Source organism: Diceros bicornis, chromosome X, assembly GCF_020826845.1.
Source record: "Diceros bicornis minor isolate mBicDic1 chromosome X, mDicBic1.mat.cur, whole genome shotgun sequence".
NCBI lineage: Eukaryota > Metazoa > Chordata > Mammalia > Perissodactyla > Rhinocerotidae > Diceros > Diceros bicornis.
Genome location: NC_080781.1, coordinates 46,843,846 through 46,867,060, shown reverse-complemented (window position 1 = coordinate 46,867,060; position 23,215 = coordinate 46,843,846). Strand labels below are relative to the sequence as shown.

At 46.6% G+C, this 23,215-nt stretch overlaps 1 protein-coding gene across 2 annotated transcripts; it reads left to right on the top strand.

The window, feature by feature from the left end:
- GPR173 (G protein-coupled receptor 173) lies at positions 1 to 22,072 on the top strand. Of its 2 annotated transcripts, XM_058535964.1 has the most exons (3): positions 1 to 777; positions 18,596 to 18,692; positions 19,196 to 22,072. In XM_058535964.1, exon 3 carries the CDS (start codon positions 19,293 to 19,295, stop codon positions 20,412 to 20,414), a length of 1,122 nt encoding a protein of 373 aa, XP_058391947.1. In that variant the 5' UTR covers positions 1 to 777; positions 18,596 to 18,692; positions 19,196 to 19,292; the 3' UTR covers positions 20,415 to 22,072. The 2 variants fall into 2 exon arrangements, with proteins under 2 accessions (XP_058391947.1, XP_058391948.1); XM_058535965.1 differs by lacking the exon at positions 18,596 to 18,692.
- Positions 22,073 to 23,215: the final 1,143 nt, after the last annotated feature.

Here is a 23,215-nt window from a genome sequence, read left to right as displayed (position 1 = left end):
TCAGGACCCCCCCCCCCCCGGATGCTCTGAGCCACACTCCTCAACCCGGATCTAAAATCCGGGACACAGCTACCAGGCCAGCCTCTCTCTCCACCCCACCCCCTCTTTCTGGCGTCCATCCCCTCCCCAGCACCACCTCTGCTGCTGCCTCTGGCTGTGGACCTGCAACTCTTCCCCATCCCCGCCAGGCCTGGGGAGCGGGATGAGCCTGGATGAGAGCCCCCCCAACCTGGGGCTCTCCAAGGCCATGGCCGGAGTGCTCCCAGGGAGGAGCCCCGGACCCTGAGCATCTGCTAGAGGCTTGGCAGAGGCCCCATGGGGACTGTGTCTTCTGAGGACAAAAGGCAGCGGCCAGCAGGCAGACAGTGGGGGAGGGGGGAACCGACAGCCGGATGGGCAGATGGGTAGCAGGGGCCAGCGCTGGCCCCCCTCCCAGCTTGGCAGTGGTATGAATATGGGGGTGGGAGTGTGTAGTGGGGGAAGCACCTGCCCGGATCCCCACCTGCCAGCTAGCTGGGCACCCCAAGTCTATGTGCTGCCCACCTGGTGTTCTCCAAAACCCCTAGCCCTGTCCAGTGCACCGCTCCGGTGCCTGCTTCCCCTGATATCTGCAATTTAGACCAACCAGGGTGTATCCACGGCAACAGAAGCAGGAATGTCACTGGCCTGCTAGTTCACTGAGGGTCCCACAGTGTGGTCTGGGCTGTGATTTATCTTGGGTGAGACATCTTGAGGTCCCTCCTTGGATTCCAAGACAGCCCTGCTGAGAGAGCCCAGGTAAGTAGTCAGCATCCTTCTACCAAGGATGGGGGGCTGGGACTTATCTTCTGTCTCCCCTCACATACTTCAGAGTCTCCATCACTGCCATGCTCTCTGTCTCTCTCTAACTCTGTTAGTCTCTTTCTTTCTGCTCCATCACAAGGGCACCCAAACCTGGAGAGTCCTGTAGCCATCCTCATCTTTCACAATCCCAAATGTCCCATGAGAAAGGGAACCACCACCTGTTTCCTCGCACAGGGTCTGTTTTTATCATTATAGTCGCATTTGGGCATGAGGCTGTGTTAATATTTTCTTGTGTGCTAGCTGTGGTAGGCATGCCTGGGAGCCAGGCCATGCTCTCCTCACAATGCCTGCACCCTGGGCAAGCTCAGCCTCCTGCAGCTGCCTTCTCTCCCTCTCCCTCCTCCTCCACTCTCCTCCAGGTTCCTTGGCCTGCATGCAGGGTGTGTGTGTGTCTGTTTGTGTGTGTGAGCAGGCAGGTAGGTAGACATAACAGAGAAGCTGCTCCCAGCCCAGACCAACTCCTACTCCTTCTTTCCTTCTTCCCTCCCTCCCCCCTTTCCTTTCTTTCCTTCCCTCCCTCCCTCCCTCCTTTCCTTTTCTTCCCTTCCTTCCTTCCTCCCTTCCTTCCTTCCTTCGTTCCTTCCTTCCTTCTCCTGTATCTCCCTAAAGGTAGCAGACTTTTGCTCGATCACCACTGAAGATTACTGTGATTCCCTGGTAGGGGGAGGAAACCAGTGTAGGACTGAAAGGAAGGTGAGGTGGGGTGGGGAGCACTTCCAGGCCCTAGGCTGCCTGATGGCTCTGTGGGGGCAAGGACCATGCCACACAACAACCTGCAGGGGCCAGACACAATGTGGTGGTCCCCAGCCTCCATCACAAGGCTGTCTATCTCTGTTTGAGACGCCCATGTTGTGTCTGGGACCCTCAGATCTTATGGCGTTGTGCATAGTGGCCAGTGGTCCGTATGTCTGGAGGGGCAAGAAATCCTGGTACATGGAGAATGTGGCTTGTCCAGGGACACTTCCCCCAACTACTAGCTCTGAAACTTTGGTAAAAGTATGCTACTTACTGAATCTTGGGTCTCCCGTCTGTCAAAGAGACTGATAACCCTTCCATCATGAGTGTGTGTAGTGACTAAATGAGTTGGTGCATGTAAATAAAGGATGTGCCTAGAAGTAGCCCTTAAGCAATGTCAGCAAAGCTCATGGTCAATGTTGTTGCTGATTATTCATGATTAATACTGTTATTGATTATTTAGAGGAGGGACTGGCCCCCCTTCTCCAGGCTCTTGGTAGGGATCTGGAGAGGACAGCAAGTAGGCAAATGGTGGGAGGAGTGGAAGGGAGGCAGGAGCAGCTCTGTGTTGTTACTCCTTATCTGTAGGAAGTTATAAGTAGTGGCTGTGGGCAGAGCTCCTGCCCCCACCCCACTCCAGGCTCCTTTCTCTGCAGTTGATCCTGTCTGTGCCCGTGCATACACACATACAGACACTCTCTCTCTCACACACACACACACACACACACACATGCACAAACACAGAGGCTTGAGCCCCCTGTGAGCTAACAGAGGCCTGGCTTGCAGCCTTCAGCATTCCTGGCCCTGGTGATGTATGCGTCTCTCTGTTGAGTGGAGACTCGGCAAGAGTTTGGCCTGTGGTCAGTGCTTTGCAGGGCCTGGAGACAAGGCTGAAGCTTCTGAGATCACAGGGCTTCGGGTGGAGCTGGGGTGTGGCCCATGCAGCAGCCAGACCTGTGGGGGACAGGTCCCAGGGAGTTGCTATCCTACAGCCTGGGCTAGGGGGGACAATGGGGTCTGCTGGCTGGCTTCTGGGTGTGAAGATGTGGTGGAAAACTGAGTTAGGGATTGGTGGCTGGAAGAGGGTCCTCAAGGCCAGGGGGGAGTAGGAAGAGGAGAAAGGCTGAGGCTCAGAACACTGCCTCTTCTGTGGGGGCAGGGAGAGGTGGAGCTTTGGAGTATAGAGTAGGCTTTTCTGAAGAAGCATTTGGTGTGGAAGGGAAAGGACCCAACCTGTGGTCCAGAAGCATCTGGGCCTGAGCATGGGTGTATACTATATGTGCAACTGAAGACGTGTAGCTGTGTGTGCAGTCTGTGTGTGTGTGTCTGTTCATGGGCACTGTGGATGTGTATAAGTCAGTGTGTGTGAACAGGCTGTGTGATGGTGTATGCGAGAGTGTGGGTGTCTGGATAGGTTTGTCTGTGTATAGGAGAGTGGGTATGACTTTGCATGTCTGTCTGGGTGAGCAAATAGGTATGTTTGATTCTGAGCCTGAGTGAGAGTGTGTTTCTCTGAACCAACAGGCCGTTTAATATCTAGTTGTATATGTGTGTAGTGTCAATTTGTCTTTGTACATGTCTGATTGTATGTGTATGAGTATGAGGGTTTTAGAATGCCTGGGTATGCATATCCAATTAGGTGAATGCCTAATTGTATCTGATTGTGTATATTCATGTGTGCTTATCTGTACATATGAGTTAGGTGCATCTAAATGGTGCGTTTGTGAGTGTAAGCGCATGTGTGTGTCCATGAATGTATGGGAGGGTACATGTGTGTGAACATGTTTCTGTGTGGATGCGTCTGTCATGTATATGTATGAGTAGGCCTATATGTAAATGTCCATGTGGGTTCTTCAGCATTTTGAATTATGTATATGTCTGTGTTTGCATGTTTGAGTACATATTGTCTGTAGATAGGCTTATGGGTCCACATCTGATTAGGGAAATGTTAGTGTAGATGGTCACACTAGTATAAGGAGAACTAATTGTGTGAGTAAGGGAGAGTGTGTGAATACATGTTTTGTGCATGAATATATGTTTTGTGGATATGCCTATGTGTGCACATTTGATTATGTATATGGATATGGCTGTGGAGGAGGTGTATGCTTGTATATATATGCACGAAAGACTGTGTACATAGGTGAATAGGTGCATTTATGTTTATGTCTAATTATGTTTGTGGGTACACTGTTGTGTGTGAGTACATGTCTCATTGTGGTATGCATGAGTAACTACATTTCATAATACTTGGCTGCACCTGTCTTATTATGTCTTTTGTTTGAATTTCTGAGTGTGATTGTGAATGTGTGAGTGTGGATATGCCTGTGAGTGACTGTGCACGTATATGTATGTGTATCTGCTAGTATGTGTGAACATCTGGCTGTGTGTGCAATTTAAATGAATATGTGTGTATATTTGCCTGTGTGTTCATGCTCATCTAAGTGTATGTGTGTGTGCAGGGGTGAATATGCCTGTGTGTGTGCCTGTCTGAATGTACAGGTGTGTGAATGTACCAGTCTGTACAGTTCTAATTATTTGCATATTTGTGTTTGTGTTTATATACCATTGTTTGTTCTGGAGCATATGTTGTAGAACAGTGTAAGTGAATGTATATGCATGCCACTCTTGGCCTATAAGTGTGTTTGCATGTGTGTGTGTATGAGGATGTCTTTGCATGTGTGTGTCTGCGATGAGTGTTATCAGTTCTTGTGCAGATGTACAAGTGTGTGAGAATATGTGACTGCTCTTCCATGTGTGCATGTGTGTGAATATACATTTGTGTCCAAGTCTGTCTGGGAATGTAAGTGTAAATGAATCTTCTTTTGTTTGCATAGCTTCTCATATGGGTGTATGAATGTGTGCAAATGTATATGGTGTGCATATCTGACTGTGATTGTGTATGTTTTGTAAGTGCATTTGTGTCTCCATTGTGTGTGCATATAGGAATGAATGATGTACAAGTCTATATGCATGTGAACATGCTCATAGGTGGACAAGCCCAGTTGTGTGTATGTCTATGTGTGTTAGAGTATATGTATATATCTCATTGACAAGCATGTGCACATCTGAGTGTTTATGTGTGTGCGTACGCCCATGTGTGAGTGTGTGTGAATACGGTTATGTGGTCATGTCCGGGTGTGTGTGTGTATACATTTGGGAGCTCACCACTGTGTATCATGTTTGTTCATTGTCTTGTTAGGTGTGATACAGAGTCTGCCCGGCTGTGGATGTGTGTAAATATGCCTGTGTGTACACTTGTGTTTGTGAGTGAATGTATGTCCTTCATGGACATTATGTCATACAAATGTATGCCATGCATGTATGCCCGTGTTTGCGAGTAAATGGATGTGTACATGTGGGACCATGTGCAGTGTGAGTGTGCATTGCTATGAGTGTGCCTATGTGTAGGGATGAGTGTAGGTATTTGTGCATGTGCCTGTCTGACAGTATGTGTGTGAGAGAGATATTTGGCCTTAGGCCTGTGCAGATAGGTCTCATCACTGAGGGGATGATAAGGGAGGGTACTTAGGAGTCTGTGTGATGCTATGCACACCCAAGCATGTACTTATGTGCATGTCTGAGAGTCAGTGGCACCCTGCTAGACCATGTCTGGCTCTAACTTGTAGACATCCTACAGGATGGCAAGCTAAAACACCTGAGCAATCCATGAACCCCTTCTGGGACCTCTCTGGCCTTGACCATATGCTGGGCTTTTGTGTGGGTCTCAGGACAATTCCTGTCATGATTCACACTCAAGAAGTGGGAACCAATCATAGTTTATGTCCTACTAGGGAAGGGGGCCTGTGACCTCTTTAGAAAAGGATTTTTTGAAACACAAAGACCTCCCTCCCCTTCCCCTCACCATCAAAGACCCAGGACAAAATGGCATTGTATGGTGTCTAGGGTTGATAAATGGTTTTCATAGAGAGCACCCAAATTATGCCATCCAGGCAGAAATCTAGATGTGAATATATATGTATAAGTGAAGGTATATCTGGGTAGAGTAGGGTGTGTGTGTGTGGAAGAGGGTGTTATATTTAGTGAGAGAGAGAATAAGAGACAGAGAGAGAGAGAGAGAGAAGGGATCTGGGTTGTGTGTATGTAAGAGAGAGCCTGGGTGTTTCTGGGTAGGGTGTGTATGTGAGACATTTGGGTATATTTGAGAGGGGTGAGTATGAATGCAGGTGTATGTAAATGGTACATTTGTGAGGTACTATGAGAGCATTGGCCTATTTGGGTGGAGGATGGTATGAGTGAGAGTTTAGGTGTGTCTGGGTGGGAATATGTGTGAGGATGTGTATGTTTGAGGGATATGTGGGCATATGTGGGTATATCAGGATGGTGCAAGAGAGAGTGGGGAGGTATTTGGGTCATGTATGTGTTTGATAGTGTAGATGTATCTGTGTTGTGTGTGTAAGAGAGAGTGTGGGTATTTCTAGGTAGAGTATGTGTAGGAGGGAGTATGAGTGTAATGGGGTGGGGTGCATTCAGGTGAGGATATATCTGGATGGTGTGTAGGTGGATGAGAGCACAAGTGTATCTAAGCAATGAAAGTGTGTGATGGAGTACACCTAGATGGTGTGTATGTAAGAGAGAGAAAATTTGGGCACATCTGAGTGAGGGTGGGGGTGTATGTGAGTGTGTATATAATTGGGGGTATCTACAGATGGTGTGTTGGGGTGTGTGGGGGTGAGATATGTGTGTGTGGTGTGTGTGAGAGAGTATGAGTGTATCTGCATTGTGTGTGTGGAATGTGGATATTCTGAATGATAGTGATTAAGAGAGAGGGGATATGGCTTGTGTGTCTGTATAAGAGAGAGTGTAGGTGTTTCTGAGTGTAGTGGGGGTATGAAAGCATGGATGTATCAGGTGAGAGGAGTGTGTAGGTGTATCTGGATGAGGTGTAAGTGTTTGGGTTTAACTGGGTCAGGAGATGAGTGTGAGTGTATTGGAGGTATGAGTGGGTGTATCTGGATGATGTGTGGGTGAGGTGTGGATGTATGTGGCTAGTATGTGAGAGAGAGTGTAGGGGTACATCTGGGCTGTATGTGAGACAGTGTGTGGGTATATTTGGGGTGAAGTGTGTTTGAATGTGGGTGTATCTGGACAGTGGGTGGGTGAGAGCCTGGGTGTATTTGGGTGGGGGAGTGTGTAGTAAGGTATATCTGGATGGTGTGTTGTGAAAGCTTTGGTTGTATATCTGGATGTGTATGTACTTGGGTATGTGTGTGTATAACTTGATGGGGTGTGTGAAAGAGAGAATTTTGGGGGCATATCTGGGTGGGAAGTGTGTGTTTGGAGTGTGGGTGCATCTGGGTGGTGTGGAGGGGATGAAAGCATGGATGTATCTGGTCAGTGGAGTGTCTGGGGAGGTGCCCCTGGATAGCATGTGTGAGAGTTGGATATATCTGCGTGGGATGTGTGTGTGAATGCAAATGTGTCTAGATGGTAGTGGAGTATGTATCTAGATGATGTGTGTGGGTGTGAGTCTATCTCAGTGGTCCATATGGGATGACTCTGGATGGTGTGTGTACGTATGAGAGGGTGAATGTATCTGGGTGAGGCTGTGTGAGCAGAGCTGTGCTTGGGGGTGGGGGTGTGTGAAAGAGAGAGAAAGACAGATAGAGACAGAGAGACAGAGAAAGTAAGTGTATATGGATAGGATTTGTGTGTGAGTGGGTGTCTCTGGATTATGTGTAAGTGGATGTCTGTATGTATGGATGTATTTGGGTTGGGAATTTGTGAGTGTGAGTAGCTGGGTGGAGTGTGTGTAAGTATAGTGTCTTTGAATGGTGTGTGTGTGTCATTGTAGGTATGTGTCTTGATACCGCATGTCAGAGAGATTTTAGTTGTGCCTGGGTTGGATATGAGGGCTCTGGGTTGGGAATGTGTGTGAGTTTGAGTGTATCTGAGTATTGTAGGTGAGAGTGTGGGTGTACTGAGTTGGGAGTTTGCATAAGTATGGCTGTATCTGAGTGGAGTGCCTGTGACTGTAGGTGTATTTGATGTGTGTGTGTACAAGGATGGGTATGTTTAGATGGGATGTGTGTGAGAGAGTGTGGCTGTATCACTATTGGGTATGTGTGTGAAAGTGGGTATATCCAAATAGTGTGTGTGAGAAAAATAATGTGCACCTATCTGGTTTGGGGCATGTGAGAGTGGGTATATCTAAGCAGGATGTGTGGGGTTCTCTCTGGATGGTGTTTGAGAGAGAGATAGGGTGTATCTGGGTGGTGTGTGAAAGAGAGAGTGTATAGGTGAATCTGTGCGGAGTGTGTGAATGTGAGGTATCTGGGTGGGGGTGTGTGCATGTGAATATATCTGGATAGTGTGTGCGAGAGTGTTTGGGTGTATTTGGGTGGGGAATGTATCTGAGAATGTGGGTGTATCTCTATATGAGTGTGGATTTATCTGGATGGTGTGCAGGTGGTTCATCTGGGTGTTTTGTGTGTTTGATAGTGTGGGTGTGTCTGGGTGGGGTGTGTGATTGTGGGTATATGTATGAATGTGTGTATCTTTCCTAGGGCATATATACCTCTGCTGGAGTGTTTGTAAATGTGAGAATGTCTGTGTTTGTGTATGTGCCTACATGTGTGGCTGTTTACACCTGAGTGTGTCAATACATGGCTTGTGTGTGCATGTGCTTGTGCTAGAGTGGTGTGTATCTGTATATGTGTATGAAGTGAATGTGTTTCTCCATGTGAGTAAGTTGGATATGCAAGCTCTCTGGAGCCAGGCTCTGGGTTTGCATTCGAGTTCTGCCATGTATTAGCTGTGTGGCTTTTGGGCAAGTCACCTAACCTCAACTAAGCCCCAGTTTCTTATTTGTAAAGTAGGCGTAATAATACTACCTATCTCACAGGGTGAGGATTGGATGAGTTAATATTTGAAAAGTGCTTAGGACAGTGCTGGACACATAATGAGTCCTCTGTGCCATATAAGGTGTTACCTAATACTATAATTATTGATGTGCTGATGTGTAAGTAACAGTATGTGTCCATCTGCAAGTGCAAATGGGGTAGTTTCTATGCGTGTAGTTGCCACATTATCTGTATCCATGTGTATGTGAGAGAATGAGCAGATCCTGTGTGTACGTGAGAGTGTGTTTGTACATAAAACTTGGTTTGTACTTATACGTGTCCCAGTGTGTATATAAAACCATGGGTGTCTGAGAAAGGAAGTGTGTGTCTAGGGCGTCAGTGGTGGGAGTTTGCCCTTGTGTGTGTGTTTCCCAGTGCACACACATCTGGGTATATGAGTGCACACATCTGTATCTATGGTAGTGTTGTGTCCATGTGAGTGCAGGTGTTACCTGCATTGCCGGTATGTCTGCATATGTGAGCGTGTGTGTGTGTGTGCGCCAGTGTGTTTTTATCTGAATATGTAAACAGGTTCGTAGTGGTAAGGATGTAAATATGTGCACATGAATCTCTGTTGTGAGTGTCTGTAAATGTAAGAATGTTGGTATCCAGGTTTATATATGATGATGTGGGTGGATGTGTGTGTGTGTGTGTAAAGGATTTGTGCCTATATGGCCATGTAATAGGATGTGTATATCTGTGTCACGTGAGTTTATGTGTAAGTGTGTATGGGTGTGTGCATCTGAGGCTTTGTGTCTGTCTGTGTTTATAAGCATTGGTGGCTATGGGGATGTGTATGCATGAGTCTGCACTGCTCCATATGCCTGCCTGCCTCTGTGTGTAGCAGTGAGCCTGAGCAATGTGTCTGTATGTGCAAGCATATCTGTACTGTGTGTATGTGTATGTGTGCCAGGGCAGATTTATATACTGTGTGTATATGTATGTGTGCCAGGGCAGGGTTTGTATAAGCTAGTGAGTTTTAATCTCTTAGTTTAAGAACCTGGGTTGGGGCCAGCCCGGTGGTGCAGTGGTTAAGTGTGTGCTCCACTGTGGTGGCCTGGGGTTCGCAGGTTCGGATCCTGAGCGCACACTGACACACCGCTTGTCAAGCCATGCTGTGGCAGCGTCCCATATAAAGTAGAGGAAGATGGGCATGGATGTTAGCCCAGGGCCAATCTTCCTCAGCAAAAAAGAGGAGGATTGGCATCGGATGTTAGCTCAGGGCTGATCTTCCTCACGAAAAAAATAAAGAAAGAAAGAACCTGGGTTGGAGGAGAGCCTGGATCTGTAGGATGTGAGCAGGACTTGCCCTGTGTCAGTTCTGATGTCTGTGCATGCATGATTGTGTCTGAAAGCATGTAGGACCATATGATTTGGTTTGTAGGTGTATGTGTCTGCATGTGCCCATGTGAATGGTGAATGTGTCTCTGCCTAGGCTTGTATTTCTATAAAAGGGTGGTTATATCTTTGTGTGTGTGTGTGTGTGTGTGTTTTGTATATATTTGCATGATTTGCTGGTAGGTGGGCACCTACACACATGCCTAACCATTTCAGTGTAGAAGAAGAAGTGTGTGTGTGTGTGTGTGTATGAGCACCTGATTGCACTTACCAGCTGGTGTGAGTCTGGATGTAAGTACATATTCAAATCTCCACGTACACATGTGCCTGTGGGCACATATATGTCCATGTGTGCTAGTGTGTCTACGCAATGTGACTAGCTGTGAATGTGTTAGGGCATTCACAACCAGGCACATAGAGAAGGTGAAGTATTTGTATGGCACACTGGAGTAAACTGAAGAGGATTCAGGGGTACTGGGGTTTGATGAAAAGAAATTCCTTACATTTTCTTTATGTTATACAAATTGTGGTAAGAAAAACAAAAATGCAAAGTTTTCAGAGAGTTATTAAATATTGAATTTGTATACAACTTCCAAATGAAATCTTTTCAGAATTTTGTCATAGCACACTTGAGTTCACTTCTGTAAGCATAACTTTTTATTCACTCATGCAAATTCGTAGTGGTGAACATTCATGCCCAGTTTTCCTGAGCCTTTGGTCATGACTACCTTGATTTACTTCATGGTCATTTGATTCATTTATGGCCATTTTCATCATGATTAGGTAAATCAGTTGGTAATGAGCATAGATCTTCTACATCGTTATTGTGTTTCATGGTAAAAACCCAAACAAAACAAATAAAGCAAATAACCACTAGTAGTTTTGACACAGATGTAAACTTCCATCGTGGCCTGCCACTTCTTGACCTTGAAAGGCATGTTGTTGAAGGTAAGATCCATTCCATGGAGGTTGTTCAGGCACAGTTTGCCCTAATGTCTTCAGTAATTAGCTTGAATGTATGAAATATAGCTGCATGGTTCTGCAGGTCAGCAAAGCTTACCTCAAAAGCACGAGCTTTGGGGTCATCAGGTACCACTTTGGTTTCTCTGAAGCATCAGATGCAGTTTCTAGTGTTGAATATGGCTGATGCTTTTATACTATACCAACCTTTCTTAAGAAATGGAACAACTGCTTGTTTGTGCCTCCCTTTTTCACCTCCCTTTTATAACTCACTTGTTCTTGCCATGGCCAGGCAGAGACCCAGGTTTTATGCTCGAAATAGCTACATGATCTCTTCTATCTCTTGGTAGTTACCATCAACAGGAGACTGCTTGCATAAGTAGGTGGCAGCAAATGGTCAAAGAGTATTTTTTTATTGATTAAAACTCCTTTCTCATCAATAATCAGAACTTGGATAATTCATAGCCTTTGAACTTGCTGCTTCAAAGGTGAAATCCTTCTTTAAATCTAACACCTCTTTCTTTTAATCAAATGTGATGTTGAAATTTCCTGTAACAAATGCTCATGAATTTTGAATCCAACAGAAAATTTTCATTTTGAGTATTTATTTATTATCTTTGTGTGTGTGTGTGAGGAAGATCGGCCCTGAGCTAACATCTGCCAATCCTCCTCTTTTTGCTGAGGAAGATTGGCCCTGGGCTAACATTCATGCCCATCTTCCTCCACTTTATATGGGACGCCACCACAGCATGGCTTGACAAGTGGTGTGTCGGTGCGTGCCGGGGATCCGAACCGGCGAACCCCGGGCCACCGCAGCGGAGCGCGCGCACTGAACCGCTTGCGCCACCAGGCCGGCCCCCATTTTGACTATTTAAAACTAACGATGAAGCTTTTCCCCTAAGTAGACACAGACATTGTTCTGCTCATCCTAATAAATCTTTGTTAGTATTAAACTTATAACACCAACTAAACATCACCCAGGAACCATACCTGCTCTCACTTCTTCTAAGTTGAAGTTTGGCTTCAAATCCATAAACCTTGTTGGTCTACTTTCATATATTTTTGAATGTCTTTAAGTTTTTCGCTGTAATTTTATTCATGTGCTCAAAGAGCCATTTGTTGAAGTCAGTAAGCATCAAATCTGCAAAGTGAGACTCATTCACAAAGAAATGCTGAAATTTTTCTTTTAGCTCATAAATTGTTTACAAAATCCTTACACACTTAAGTTTAAAACAATAGAGAAGAGTATACTGATCCCATTCCTTCACAGAAAGCTCACAAGTGGGTGGGTAGTGCCTTGGATTTAATTAAATTCACCTAGCATCATTTACTGTGGAAATTAGACCTTCAGGCAAACTTTTGTAGGTGAGGGCTCCTCAGTGAATGAATCTCAGCGTTTTCAGAACAAATTCCAGGTGTAAACTTCCTGCCATCTCAACAGCAGCATCAATCCACAGCCTGACACAAAGTTTCCACAGTATTTCAAAATATTCATGTATCATTTTGAGTATTTCAACCTTGGTTTATTTTGGTGCTTCTTGCATTGCTCTTCAGGCTTTCTGACTAGTACTAGTATTAACTGAGCACAGTTAATCAACATCCAGAATTGCATCAGTATAAAATGAAAACCCTTTTGATTCAATGAACTTCTGGGTTAGTGTCACCTTGATGTCCTTTGACCTGTTGTCAGTGTGTCTCCTAATAACAATAATTGAAAGTGGCCCCTTTCCTTTTTTTTTTTTTTTTTTGGTGAGGAAGATCAGCCCTGAGCTAACAGCCGATGCCGATCCTCCTCTTTTTTGCCAAGGAAGATCGGCCCTGAGCTAACATCTGTGCCCATCTTCCTCTACTTTATATGGGACGCCGCCACAGCATGGCGTGACAAGCAGTGCGTCAGTGCGCGTCAGGGATCTGAACCCGCGAAACCAGGGCTGCCAAAGCAGAGCGCGCACACTTAACCGCTTGTGCCACCCGGCTGGCCCAGCCTCTTTCCTATTCCCTTTACCTCACTGGTCTCAAATATAGTGTGGAAAATTTCCCGGCAGACTGCTAACGTGAGATTCTACTGGACGGTCATCTTAGCTTTACTTATTAATTGTGCAACCCTGTTACTAGCTGGTTGAGCTCCATCTAAGAATGTTTTAACTCATCTCATAAAAGAGCCCAGTTTCTTGATTTGCACTTCCCGATGCTTTAACAAGTCCAGATCTTTCTCTGTGTAATAGAGTGTTTTGTGGTCAGTTGACCAACATAGCCTACTGGGAAATGAAGTTTCTTTTGATAACTTTTCCACACAAATCGAACATTTAGGCTGAGAAAGAGAGGGCTAGTTGGGCAGCTGACTCCAAATTTGAGACAATCCTCATTAAATTGCTTAAATTAGGGACATCTTGGATTTTTCTGGAGGGGAGACTATTGTGTTTGTCTTGTGAGTCTCCTGATTTTCCAACTTTAATCAAAAAGTCCATTTTGATGGGAAAAGAAGTATCTCAAAAATTAAAGCTGCTTGAATATAAAGTATTTAAGGGATCAGCAGACTTTTGTGACTTCTGAAAACTGATTTTTTCAAAAAACAAATTTGAGGTCTTCTGCATCATTAAGAAAGCAGCACTCTGAGACAAAGCCAGAAAGTTCAATTCAATTCAACTATAGTCAGGCTCCATTCATTTGACAAATATTTTTACCTAAAAACAAAAAATAATAATTAATTATGAAATAATTATGAAATCCCACCAAGAATCAGATTTGGCTAATTTGTAATGTCAAAAGCCAGTAGCAGGTAAATCAGTAAGTAAGCAAAGAAATAATAAAAATGATATTGTTGCATTGTTTTTAAAAGAGTCCTTATCTTTTAGAAATGCTTATTGAAATACTTATGGATGAAATGGTATAATAGATATGTTTCAGAATACTCTGGAAGTTGAGGAAGTGGGTGAGGTTATAGGTGAAAAAAGACCTTCTGAGTTGATCATTGGTGAATCTGGGCAATGGGTGCACTACTTTTTTATGTTTGAAATGTCCTAAAAGATTTTTTTAAATAAAGAAGCAACAATCAAGGAAATTAACAACATAATAATATTCCTTTTAGGAACACCTAATACTATATAATAGTAATAGCAGCAACACCCTTCTATTTTTGTCAAAAAATAAGAATGAGATCAAATTAAAAGAAAAACATTGTGCACATATGGGCAAAACCAAAAAACCTCACTGATGATGAACGAGTGGCAAAGTAATAATCAGACTATCTGGGATGTTTTAACAGGAAGTGATCTAAACCTTTACAACTTCCCTTTTCACGTGGCACCCTAGAGCCCCTTCTTGCTCTGGCCCCCTGCTGTGGCAGGTGCCCACCAGCCAGGCAGCTCTGCTAATGTTTCCACCTGTGCATGCAGGAGTTGGCTGGTCTGTACACATGCCTGGGTTTGTCTCTGGGTGTATACCTGTTGCAAGATGTGTATATCAAGTAAGTGCATGTGTGTTGTGAGCAAGTTTGTGTGTGTACACACATCTGTGTGTGCAAGAGTGTATCTGTATACATAGGTGGTTTTTCTCTTTGTGTTTGGTTGTGCTTGCATATTGCTAAGGGGTGTGTGTGCGTATGTTGGAGCTGGTATATTTCTCTGCATAAGTGAGTGCGTATGTGAATGGCTAGCTGTGTGTATCTGTGCCAGGATGTACACATCTGTGTTGGTGAGTGTGCCTAATCTATGTGAGAGGGTTTGGATGGGTCGATCTCTGTGTGTTAGAGGGTATTGGAGTATGTACATGTGTGTATATGTGAGCAGTTTTTTACTTGTCTATTTTTTTCTTCATGCATATATATCTGTGGGTATCTGAGGGGGATTCTGTCTGTGTATACATACGTGTGTGTTTGTGTGTGTGTATGTGTGTGGCAGGGTTCAAGTGCATGGGAGCATGCTGGCATATGTAAGTGACTTTGAATCTGAGTGTTAATGTGTGTAACAGTGTTTGTACATGTGATGGTATAGGTATGCCATTGTGCACATACCTGTGTTGCAAGAGTTTGCCTGAATATATGAGAGGATTTGAATAATCAGGTATATTGGGACAAAGAGTTTATGTGAGTCTATGTGTGAGTGACAGTGAGTAGGTTTGTGTGTGTGTATCTATCTGTCAGGACTTGAGAGTTCATCTGTGTGTGTGTGTGTGTGTTAGGGGAGTTATAATTGTGGGTTTATGGGCCATTGCAAATGTGTGTGTGTGTGTGTGTGTCTCAGTGTGTCTGTGTATATGAGCAATTCTCAGCCCTTTCATACCCAATGCCCTCTTTTATGTAACATATTTTGTAACAACCTTTACTGCCTGAACATGAGGTTCTTAGATAATATAACCTCTCTGCATATATAATTTCAAAAGAAAATCCCTATAGAATTTTATACAATATCCATATTGTATTAACTCTAATACAAATAAATAAGAAATAAAAGTGATTTATCAGAAAATAATTTGTATTTCAATATGTAAATGCTTGGGTGTGACACTTCCCAGGAGATTCAGTGAAGTGACTAGAGGCTTGTAGTGTCTTATGATGAGTAAACGTGAATTTAGAAGGGGAGAATGACAAGCAAAGGCCTAGGGGTGAGATTTTCCGAAATAATGAACAACTCAAGTAAAGTGCTCCACAAAACAAAGTACAGTCTCTTTTGGATTTACATGACAGCTATATTCCTGGATAATTCAGGGTATATTAAAATCAGAGGGAAAATTGTGTTTATCTGTGAAATAGATTCTAGGTTCAGTTCATTACAAGTCCAAAGTCCTAGGGGATGCGGGACATATGTTGGCTGTGTGGAACTGCCCGGCAGATCCCTGGATGGCCAGCATCCTTGCTGTGGACCCTTAAATGTTAGAAAGACATCTTACACCCCAGCATTGTAGCAACCAAAAATGCTCCTACAAATTTCCAAAATGTCCCCTAGGGGGCAGTAACGCCTTTGTTGAGGACGAAGCGCTGGCGTTTAGGCAGGGTACGTTGTGCCTATGTGAACCAGGCAGCATACACAATATACACCCCCCCTGTTTGTGTGTGTGTGTGTGTGTGTGAACTGGTTGCTGTCTGCGGGTCTCCATAGCAGTAGGCTATGTGTCTGTGTGAGTGTATGTGTAGGAGTCTGTGTATCTGTGTCTAAGGGCATCAGAGCACGAACAGGTGTGTATGTTTCGTGCAGGTACACACATCTCTAGCCTAGGATGGACCGAGGCTGTGGCTGCCAGTCTGTGCTCAAAACAACCCTCTCCTCATTTATTTATAGAATTGCCCCAGCTTTCCAGGCAAAACCAGGGTTTTGTTTGTTTGCTGCTGTTTTTTATTTTGTTTTGTTTTAGTGTTTGTTGTTTTCACTGAGACTCTAGGTTACACATTATCCACCTTCTCAGTCTTAGTGTGTCTCTCTGTGTCTCCCTCTCTCTATATCCATCTTTGTTTCTGCCTCTCTCTGTCTCTGCCTCTGCCTGTCTCCATTCCTTCTCTGTAGCTATCTCTCACTCTCCACCCTCGTCTCTATTTCATCTTTCTCTTTTTCTTTCCTAGCATTATCCCTCTCTTCCTATTCTCTCTCTGTTTCCCTCCCTCCTTCCCCCGTATCTATTTTTTCTATCTCTTTCTTTCTATCTCTCTGTCTCTCTCCCTCTCTGTCTCTCTCTATATATTATTTCCATCTTTCTCTTTTTCTCTCCCTTCTCTGTCTCTCGCGCTCTCTGTGTTTCTGTCTCTGTCTTTTTTCTCACTCTTTCTCTCTTCTGCTTTCTGTCTCTATTTCTGTCTCTTCCTCTCTGTGTGTAGGGCCATTTCCCCCTTCTCTGTTTCTCTCTCTTTCCCTCCCCCCCTCCCATGTCTCCATCTGCCTCTCTCTCCCTCCCTTTCTCTCTCTCTCTGGTCCTCTCTCCTTCTCTGTCACTCTTTGTGTGTTTCTCTGACTCTCTCTGTCTCTATCACTTTCCCCCTGCCTCCTCTCAAGGCTAAGGAGTGTGTGTGTATGTGTATGTGAACATTCACACACACCCAGCTGTTGTCTGGTCCACAGTTCTGTGGGAGCTGTCAGGCCTTCAGGGGCCAAAAGAGGCCCACCAACTCCACTTCTCCCAAGCTCCTGCCCTAGCACCTTCTTGTGGCCCACTGGCAGCAGCTCTGAGACTTTGGGATGCCATCAAAAAAGCCTGGCCCCAGGTGGCTGTGGCAGGCCAGGTTGGATTGAGCTGGGAAACAGTGCAAAGGGGATATTTTTTCCTGGGAGGGAGCGGGTAGAAAGACATCCACTCAAGCCCCACCTCCACACACTTCAAGCCCATCCCAGCCCCAACAGTAGTTCTGAGCTTCTCCAGCTTCTGCCCAGTTGCCTTGCCCCCCTCCCTCAGAGCCCTGCCCTGTTACCTTATCACACCCTATGGCCCTGCCCCCAGCCAGCACACATCAGGAGCTCTCCTGTTTTCCCGCAGGCTCTTCCTGTGCCATCCCACTCATGCATTGCTCAGGCTGCTTTTTCAGCAAATCCTACCTGGATGCCTCCAGGTGGCTCTCCCTGAGCCACCAGCCCCGTTAGTCCTTCAACCAATTGATTTGACAGCTTTTGACCGAGGACCTACCAGGTGCTATGCACTGCTCTTCTAGAGGAGAGTGCATGAGTCTATAATCCCTGCCCCTGTGGAGCTTTCATTGTAATAGGGAGAGGCAGGCAAAAAAACAAATTTTAAAAGTAAATTATATAGTAAATTAGAAGAGATAAATTCTAGGAAAAGAAATAAAGTAGGGCAAGGGGCACAGGGGTGCTATTATTTCTCACCTGGATTACTGCAGGAGCCTCATAAGTAGTCTCCCTACTTCCACCTTTGCCCACCATGGTCTGTGCTCCTCACAGCAGCAAGTGGGATCCCATTCAATCCTGAGTCATGTCACGTCTTTCCTCTGCTCAAAACCCTCCCATAGCTCCAATCGCACTCAGAGTAAAAGTCACAGTCCTCACCATGGCCTAAGTGATCTGGCCTTGCCGCCTTTCTGACCTCACCTCCCACCACTTTCCCCTCACTCACTCTGTTCCGTCCAGTGGCCTACCATGTGTAGTCCCACCTTAGGGCCTTTGCTCTGACTGTTCCCTCTGCCTGGCCTTCTCTTTCCCCAGATATCCACATAGCTCACTCTTTCACCTCCTTCAGGTCTTTGCTCAGATAACACCTCCTCCTTGAAGCCTTCCCTGTCCACCTCATCTAAAATTGCACCTCCACCACCTCTAGCACTTCCTATCACCCTTCCCTCCTTTATTTGTATTTTTAGGAACTTATCATCACCTGACTTACTATACTTCACCTATATATCTTTATTATCTAGAATGTCAGCTTCACAAGGGCAGGGATCTTTGTCTATCTGGTTCACAGCTGTATCCTCAGTGCCCGGCACACAGTAGATGCTCAATAAATATTTTTTCAACAAATAAATACACACAAGCATACCTACATCTTTATATTCACACATACTCCCCATCTCACTTAAAATAAAAACCCAAGTCCTCATCATGGCCCATAGCCCTACACGATCTGGCCCCGGACACCTCTGTGACCTTAACTTCTACCCCCGTCTCCCTCGCCTACCCTCTTCCAACCACACTGGTCTTCCTGCGTTTCTTGAGTGTGCTAAGTACATTCCTGATCATGAATAAAGAAACTTATTTAACGAGTGGCTACTAGCATTAACAAAAAAAACATGAAACAGAATAGAAACTAATGGGGTACATTACACATAGAATCAGTACTGTTTTGTGAAACTTTTGGTTCAGCTACATGTGCACGTGCATGTATGTGTACTGGGTTGTGATGTAAAATGTATTTCTTATTATGTGTGACAGTCAAAAAAGTTTGAAGAACACAACCTAGGGCTTTGCAAAGGGGCAGAAGAGCCACACCAACATCCCCACCCCACAGACCCACCAATGGAGGAAACAGGTAACCAAGGACATCCAGAGACATGAAGCACCCTCACCCTGCAAGGAGGGGTATGAGCAGCAGTGGGCCAAGAACCCAACACCAGTGGGGAGTGAGTGGGGAGGTCACGTAGACACACTAACACTGCCCTTTCTGTTTCCTCCTCACCTTTCCTTTCCACCTGTTTCTTCTCACTGTCTTTTTCTTGTGTTTCTCTCTCTCTCTCTCTCTCCTCTCTTGTTCTTTCTTTCTCTCTCTCTCTCTCTGTTTCTCTCCTTCTTTCCCCCTCTGCTTGTGTCTCTGGTTCTGTCTCTCTCCTTATCTTTTCTCACTCTTTCTCATCCTCTCCATTTCTGTCTCAATTTGTAACCATTTATGTCTTTGTTGCCATTTTCTATCTCTTTGTTCTATCCTTTCTCACTCTATCTCTGTGCCTCTGTGTGTGTTTTTTCTCCCTGTCTCTCTCCTGCCCTCATCTCTCTGTCTCTCTGTGTCTGTGTCTCTCCCATTACCCCCAATTGCAGGTGCAGCCTAGCAGGACAACTGATGGAGTCCCCCAGGGCCCATCAAGTACTGGACTGGCTGACCCCATAGGGTTGGGAACAGCCCCTGCCCCTCAGTATGGCCAACACCACTGGAGAGCCTGAGGAGGTGAGCGGCGCACTGTCCCCGCCATCAGCATCAGCTTATGTGAAGCTGGTGCTGCTGGGACTGATCATGTGCGTGAGCCTGGCAGGCAACACCATCTTGTCCCTGCTGGTGCTCAAGGAGCGTGCCTTGCACAAGGCTCCTTACTACTTTCTGCTGGACCTGTGCCTGGCTGACAGCATACGCTCTGCCGTCTGCTTCCCCTTTGTGCTGGCTTCTGTGCGCCACGGCTCCTCATGGACCTTCAGTGCACTCAGCTGCAAGATTGTGGCCTTTATGGCCGTGCTCTTTTGCTTCCATGCAGCCTTCATGCTGTTCTGCATCAGCGTCACCCGCTACATGGCCATCGCCCACCACCGCTTCTATGCCAAGCGCATGACACTTTGGACATGCGCAGCTGTCATCTGCATGGCCTGGACCCTGTCTGTGGCCATGGCCTTCCCACCCGTCTTTGATGTGGGCACCTACAAGTTTATCCGTGAGGAGGACCAGTGCATCTTTGAGCATCGCTACTTCAAGGCCAATGACACATTGGGCTTCATGCTTATGTTGGCTGTGCTCATGGCAGCCACACATGCTGTCTATGGCAAGCTGCTCCTCTTCGAGTACCGTCACCGCAAGATGAAGCCAGTGCAGATGGTGCCAGCCATCAGCCAGAACTGGACATTCCATGGCCCTGGGGCTACTGGCCAGGCTGCTGCCAACTGGATTGCTGGCTTTGGCCGCGGGCCCATGCCACCAACCCTGCTGGGTATCCGGCAGAATGGGCACACAGCCAGCCGGCGGCTGCTGGGCATGGACGAGGTCAAGGGTGAAAAGCAGCTGGGCCGCATGTTCTATGCGATCACACTGCTCTTCCTGCTCCTCTGGTCACCTTACATTGTGGCCTGCTACTGGCGAGTGTTTGTGAAAGCCTGCGCCGTGCCCCACCGTTACCTGGCCACAGCTGTTTGGATGAGCTTCGCCCAGGCTGCCGTCAACCCGATCGTCTGCTTCCTGCTCAATAAGGACCTCAAGAAGTGCCTGAGGACTCATGCCCCCTGCTGGAGCACAGGAGGTGCCCCGGGTCCCAGAGAACCCTACTGTGTCATGTGAAGCAGGCTGGTAGGCAGACAGGCAGGAAAGTCACCATGATGGGGCCAACTGAAAGGGAGAGGTGCGGCCCCATACAGGAGCCTTTCTTTCTGAGCTCCAGACCCAGCCCCTCGAACCACCTGGAATATAGGCACCTTTGCCAACACCTCCCCAGGGTTGGGGACTGGGTGGGGGTGGGGGACTGGGAAAAAGGCATTTCTAGTTCTGTGGGGCCTGTCTCAGCCACCTCCTTCTCCACTTCTTCTACAATCTCTCTCCTTTTCTCTCTCTCTCTCTCCCCCACCCCCAGAAGTGACAATTCAGAAAAAGAAAAGAAAACTGAAAATGCAGGTTTTTCTACTAATAGCTGAGGAGACAGGCTTTCTTGCTTTAATGTCTCTCCTTCTGACATTGTCCAGAAAGGGGAAATTTGTCCTGTAAAATAGACTTCCAGAGCTCTTATTGCCCCCTCTGCTCCCATGCACCCACCCCTTCCAAGTCCTTTAGCAAGGTCTGGATGTCTAGGGAGAAATTGGTATGCTGGCAAGAGGGATCAAGGGGGGTGCTGGGTCCCCAAGGAGCAGGGATGTTGAATTGCTATGTTGTGTGCAATGTTGTTTTAGGCTAACCCTGGTCCCAAGCCCAGTCTCCTCTCCCTCCCCACCATGTCCAGACCTCCCAAGTGTTTCTTGAGTATGTGTTTGAGAAGCCAGGAGAGGAGGGAGAAGGGCCCCTGGGATGAGCCCAGGCTAGGTGAAGAGCAGGATGTGAGCTGCATGCCTCGAGCTGAAGAGACCTGAGCTTGACTGCATTCTCTTGAGCTGCCTCCTGGATCCCTGGCCAACTCTTCCTGAGAGTGGAAATCCACTCCAGCCCCACTAAGGCTGATGTGGGTGCCATACAGGCAGGAGCAGCACCCCCAGGGAAGTGTAGGGAGAGAACCAAACACCCCAGAGTGGCTGGATCCCAGAGCTTGGGGTCAGAGTGAAATTCAATCCCAGAATTGTCTCCTGGGTTCACGCTACTCTCCTGAAGATGAAAATTCTTTTGGGGCCTTGGTAACTCATAGTGGTGTAAGCTCTGAGGCACTGTGGACTTGAGTCCATTCCTATCTGACCTCTTTTTGTCCTCCTCAAGCCTCAGGGGCCTCAAGCCCCTCCGTGGTAGCCCTTGACCTTCTGGGTCCCCAGTCTCCAAATCCCTTCCCCCAGACAGCTCTTCTCCCCCTTCCTCCCTTAAACCTTACCTCCACCCAAACGGGAGCAGACTTCAGCCAGATTCTCCAGGTGGGAAATCCCAAGCCTCCATCCCGGGGCAGAATCTACTCTGGGCTCACGTCAAGGCCAGTTCTTGTGGACTGGTGAGCCAAGTTGGCATTCCTTTGCCCGGTCTTGCCTGGGTTCTCTGTCCCTCTCTCATTTTCGGGGGGAGGGGAAGATCTGTATTTATCCTCCCCCTTTTCCCTTCCCTATAGAAGCCCTTGTCCTAAGCTCCTTCCCTACCCCAGGACAGTCCCATAGCTGGGGAAGCCTTGACCCAAGAGGAATGGGGAGGGCACTTTAGGCAGGAGAGACATTAATGAGCCTGGCTGTGGAGTGGCCCTGGAAAGGCAGGCCAGAGTGGCTGAGAGGCTGGGGGTGGGAGGGTACCTGTTCTCTCAGTGTTAGTGATGGGGTGCCTTTCCCAGGGGGTAGGGCGGGGGAACCACAGGGGTGGGGGTAGATAGGGTACATTCAGGAGGGTTTTCCTCCATTTCTTTTTTCTAACTGCCTGGATTCACCATTGGATTTTGTAAATGGAAAACTGAAATGAACAGTGCTATATTGGATGTTTTCTCTTTCTGCCTGTGTGTGTGTGTGTGTGTGTGTGTGTGTCTGTGTGTCTGTGTGTCTTGTGTGACATGTGGAGAGGTATGGCCGAGTGAGACAGTGTGTGTCCGTGTGACTTTGTGTGGGGAAGCACCTCTGCCTGGCACACCCATGTGAGCAAATGCCTGTATGTGGAGACATATGATGCATGCGTGCACACACATACACCTGTGCACCTAACTGAAAGGAGACAAACTAGAGCATGTGCCTGCGGCAGGAAGTAGAATGGTCGGAGAGATGGAACTTGAAAACTGTACGTATGTATGTAGCAATAGGTAGACTCCCACCTCAGAAGATCTTCCTCCCTTGTCCCAGGCTCTGAACATGGGGGACAGGATGCTTGAGAACCCCACCTCTTCCCACAGCCTGGAGCCCCCAGGTACCACTCCCAACTCCTGTATCAGTCTCCTCTCCAAAACCCAAACAAGGTGTTGCTGAAACTGGACCACCATGAGGATCAAACCTGGGGGAAATTGATGGGGTTAGGAAATGCCCCCCACAAAGTAATGGCTTCTGGAGGGATTGCTCAGTTTGCAGCGGGAGCCCTTCCGAAGGGTCCACTGTATATAGCTGGGACTTTGGTAAGCTTTGACTAAATTCAGGGGGAGGGAAATGTCACAGGGGGAAAACACTCAAGCCTGGGAGTCTACCCAGCCAGCCTGCTCCCCAGGCACTCAATTACTTTACCATTTGTTTACTTATTCTCTCAGGTGCACAGAATTGAGCTGACCTTACTTACTCCTCAGTTCTTGGCACACTATATCATCATTAGTCCATGAGAGGCCCTTTTCTTTATTTTGTTTTATTTTGTCCCCTTCATCACCCATCCCTGATCCCATCCCCCCTCCCACATAGGCACCTACTCTCCTGTATTTAACTTACGTCCTTCCAATCCACCGTTCATGTGTTTATTTACATATATGTGTATCTGTGAAAAATATATGGTATTTTTGT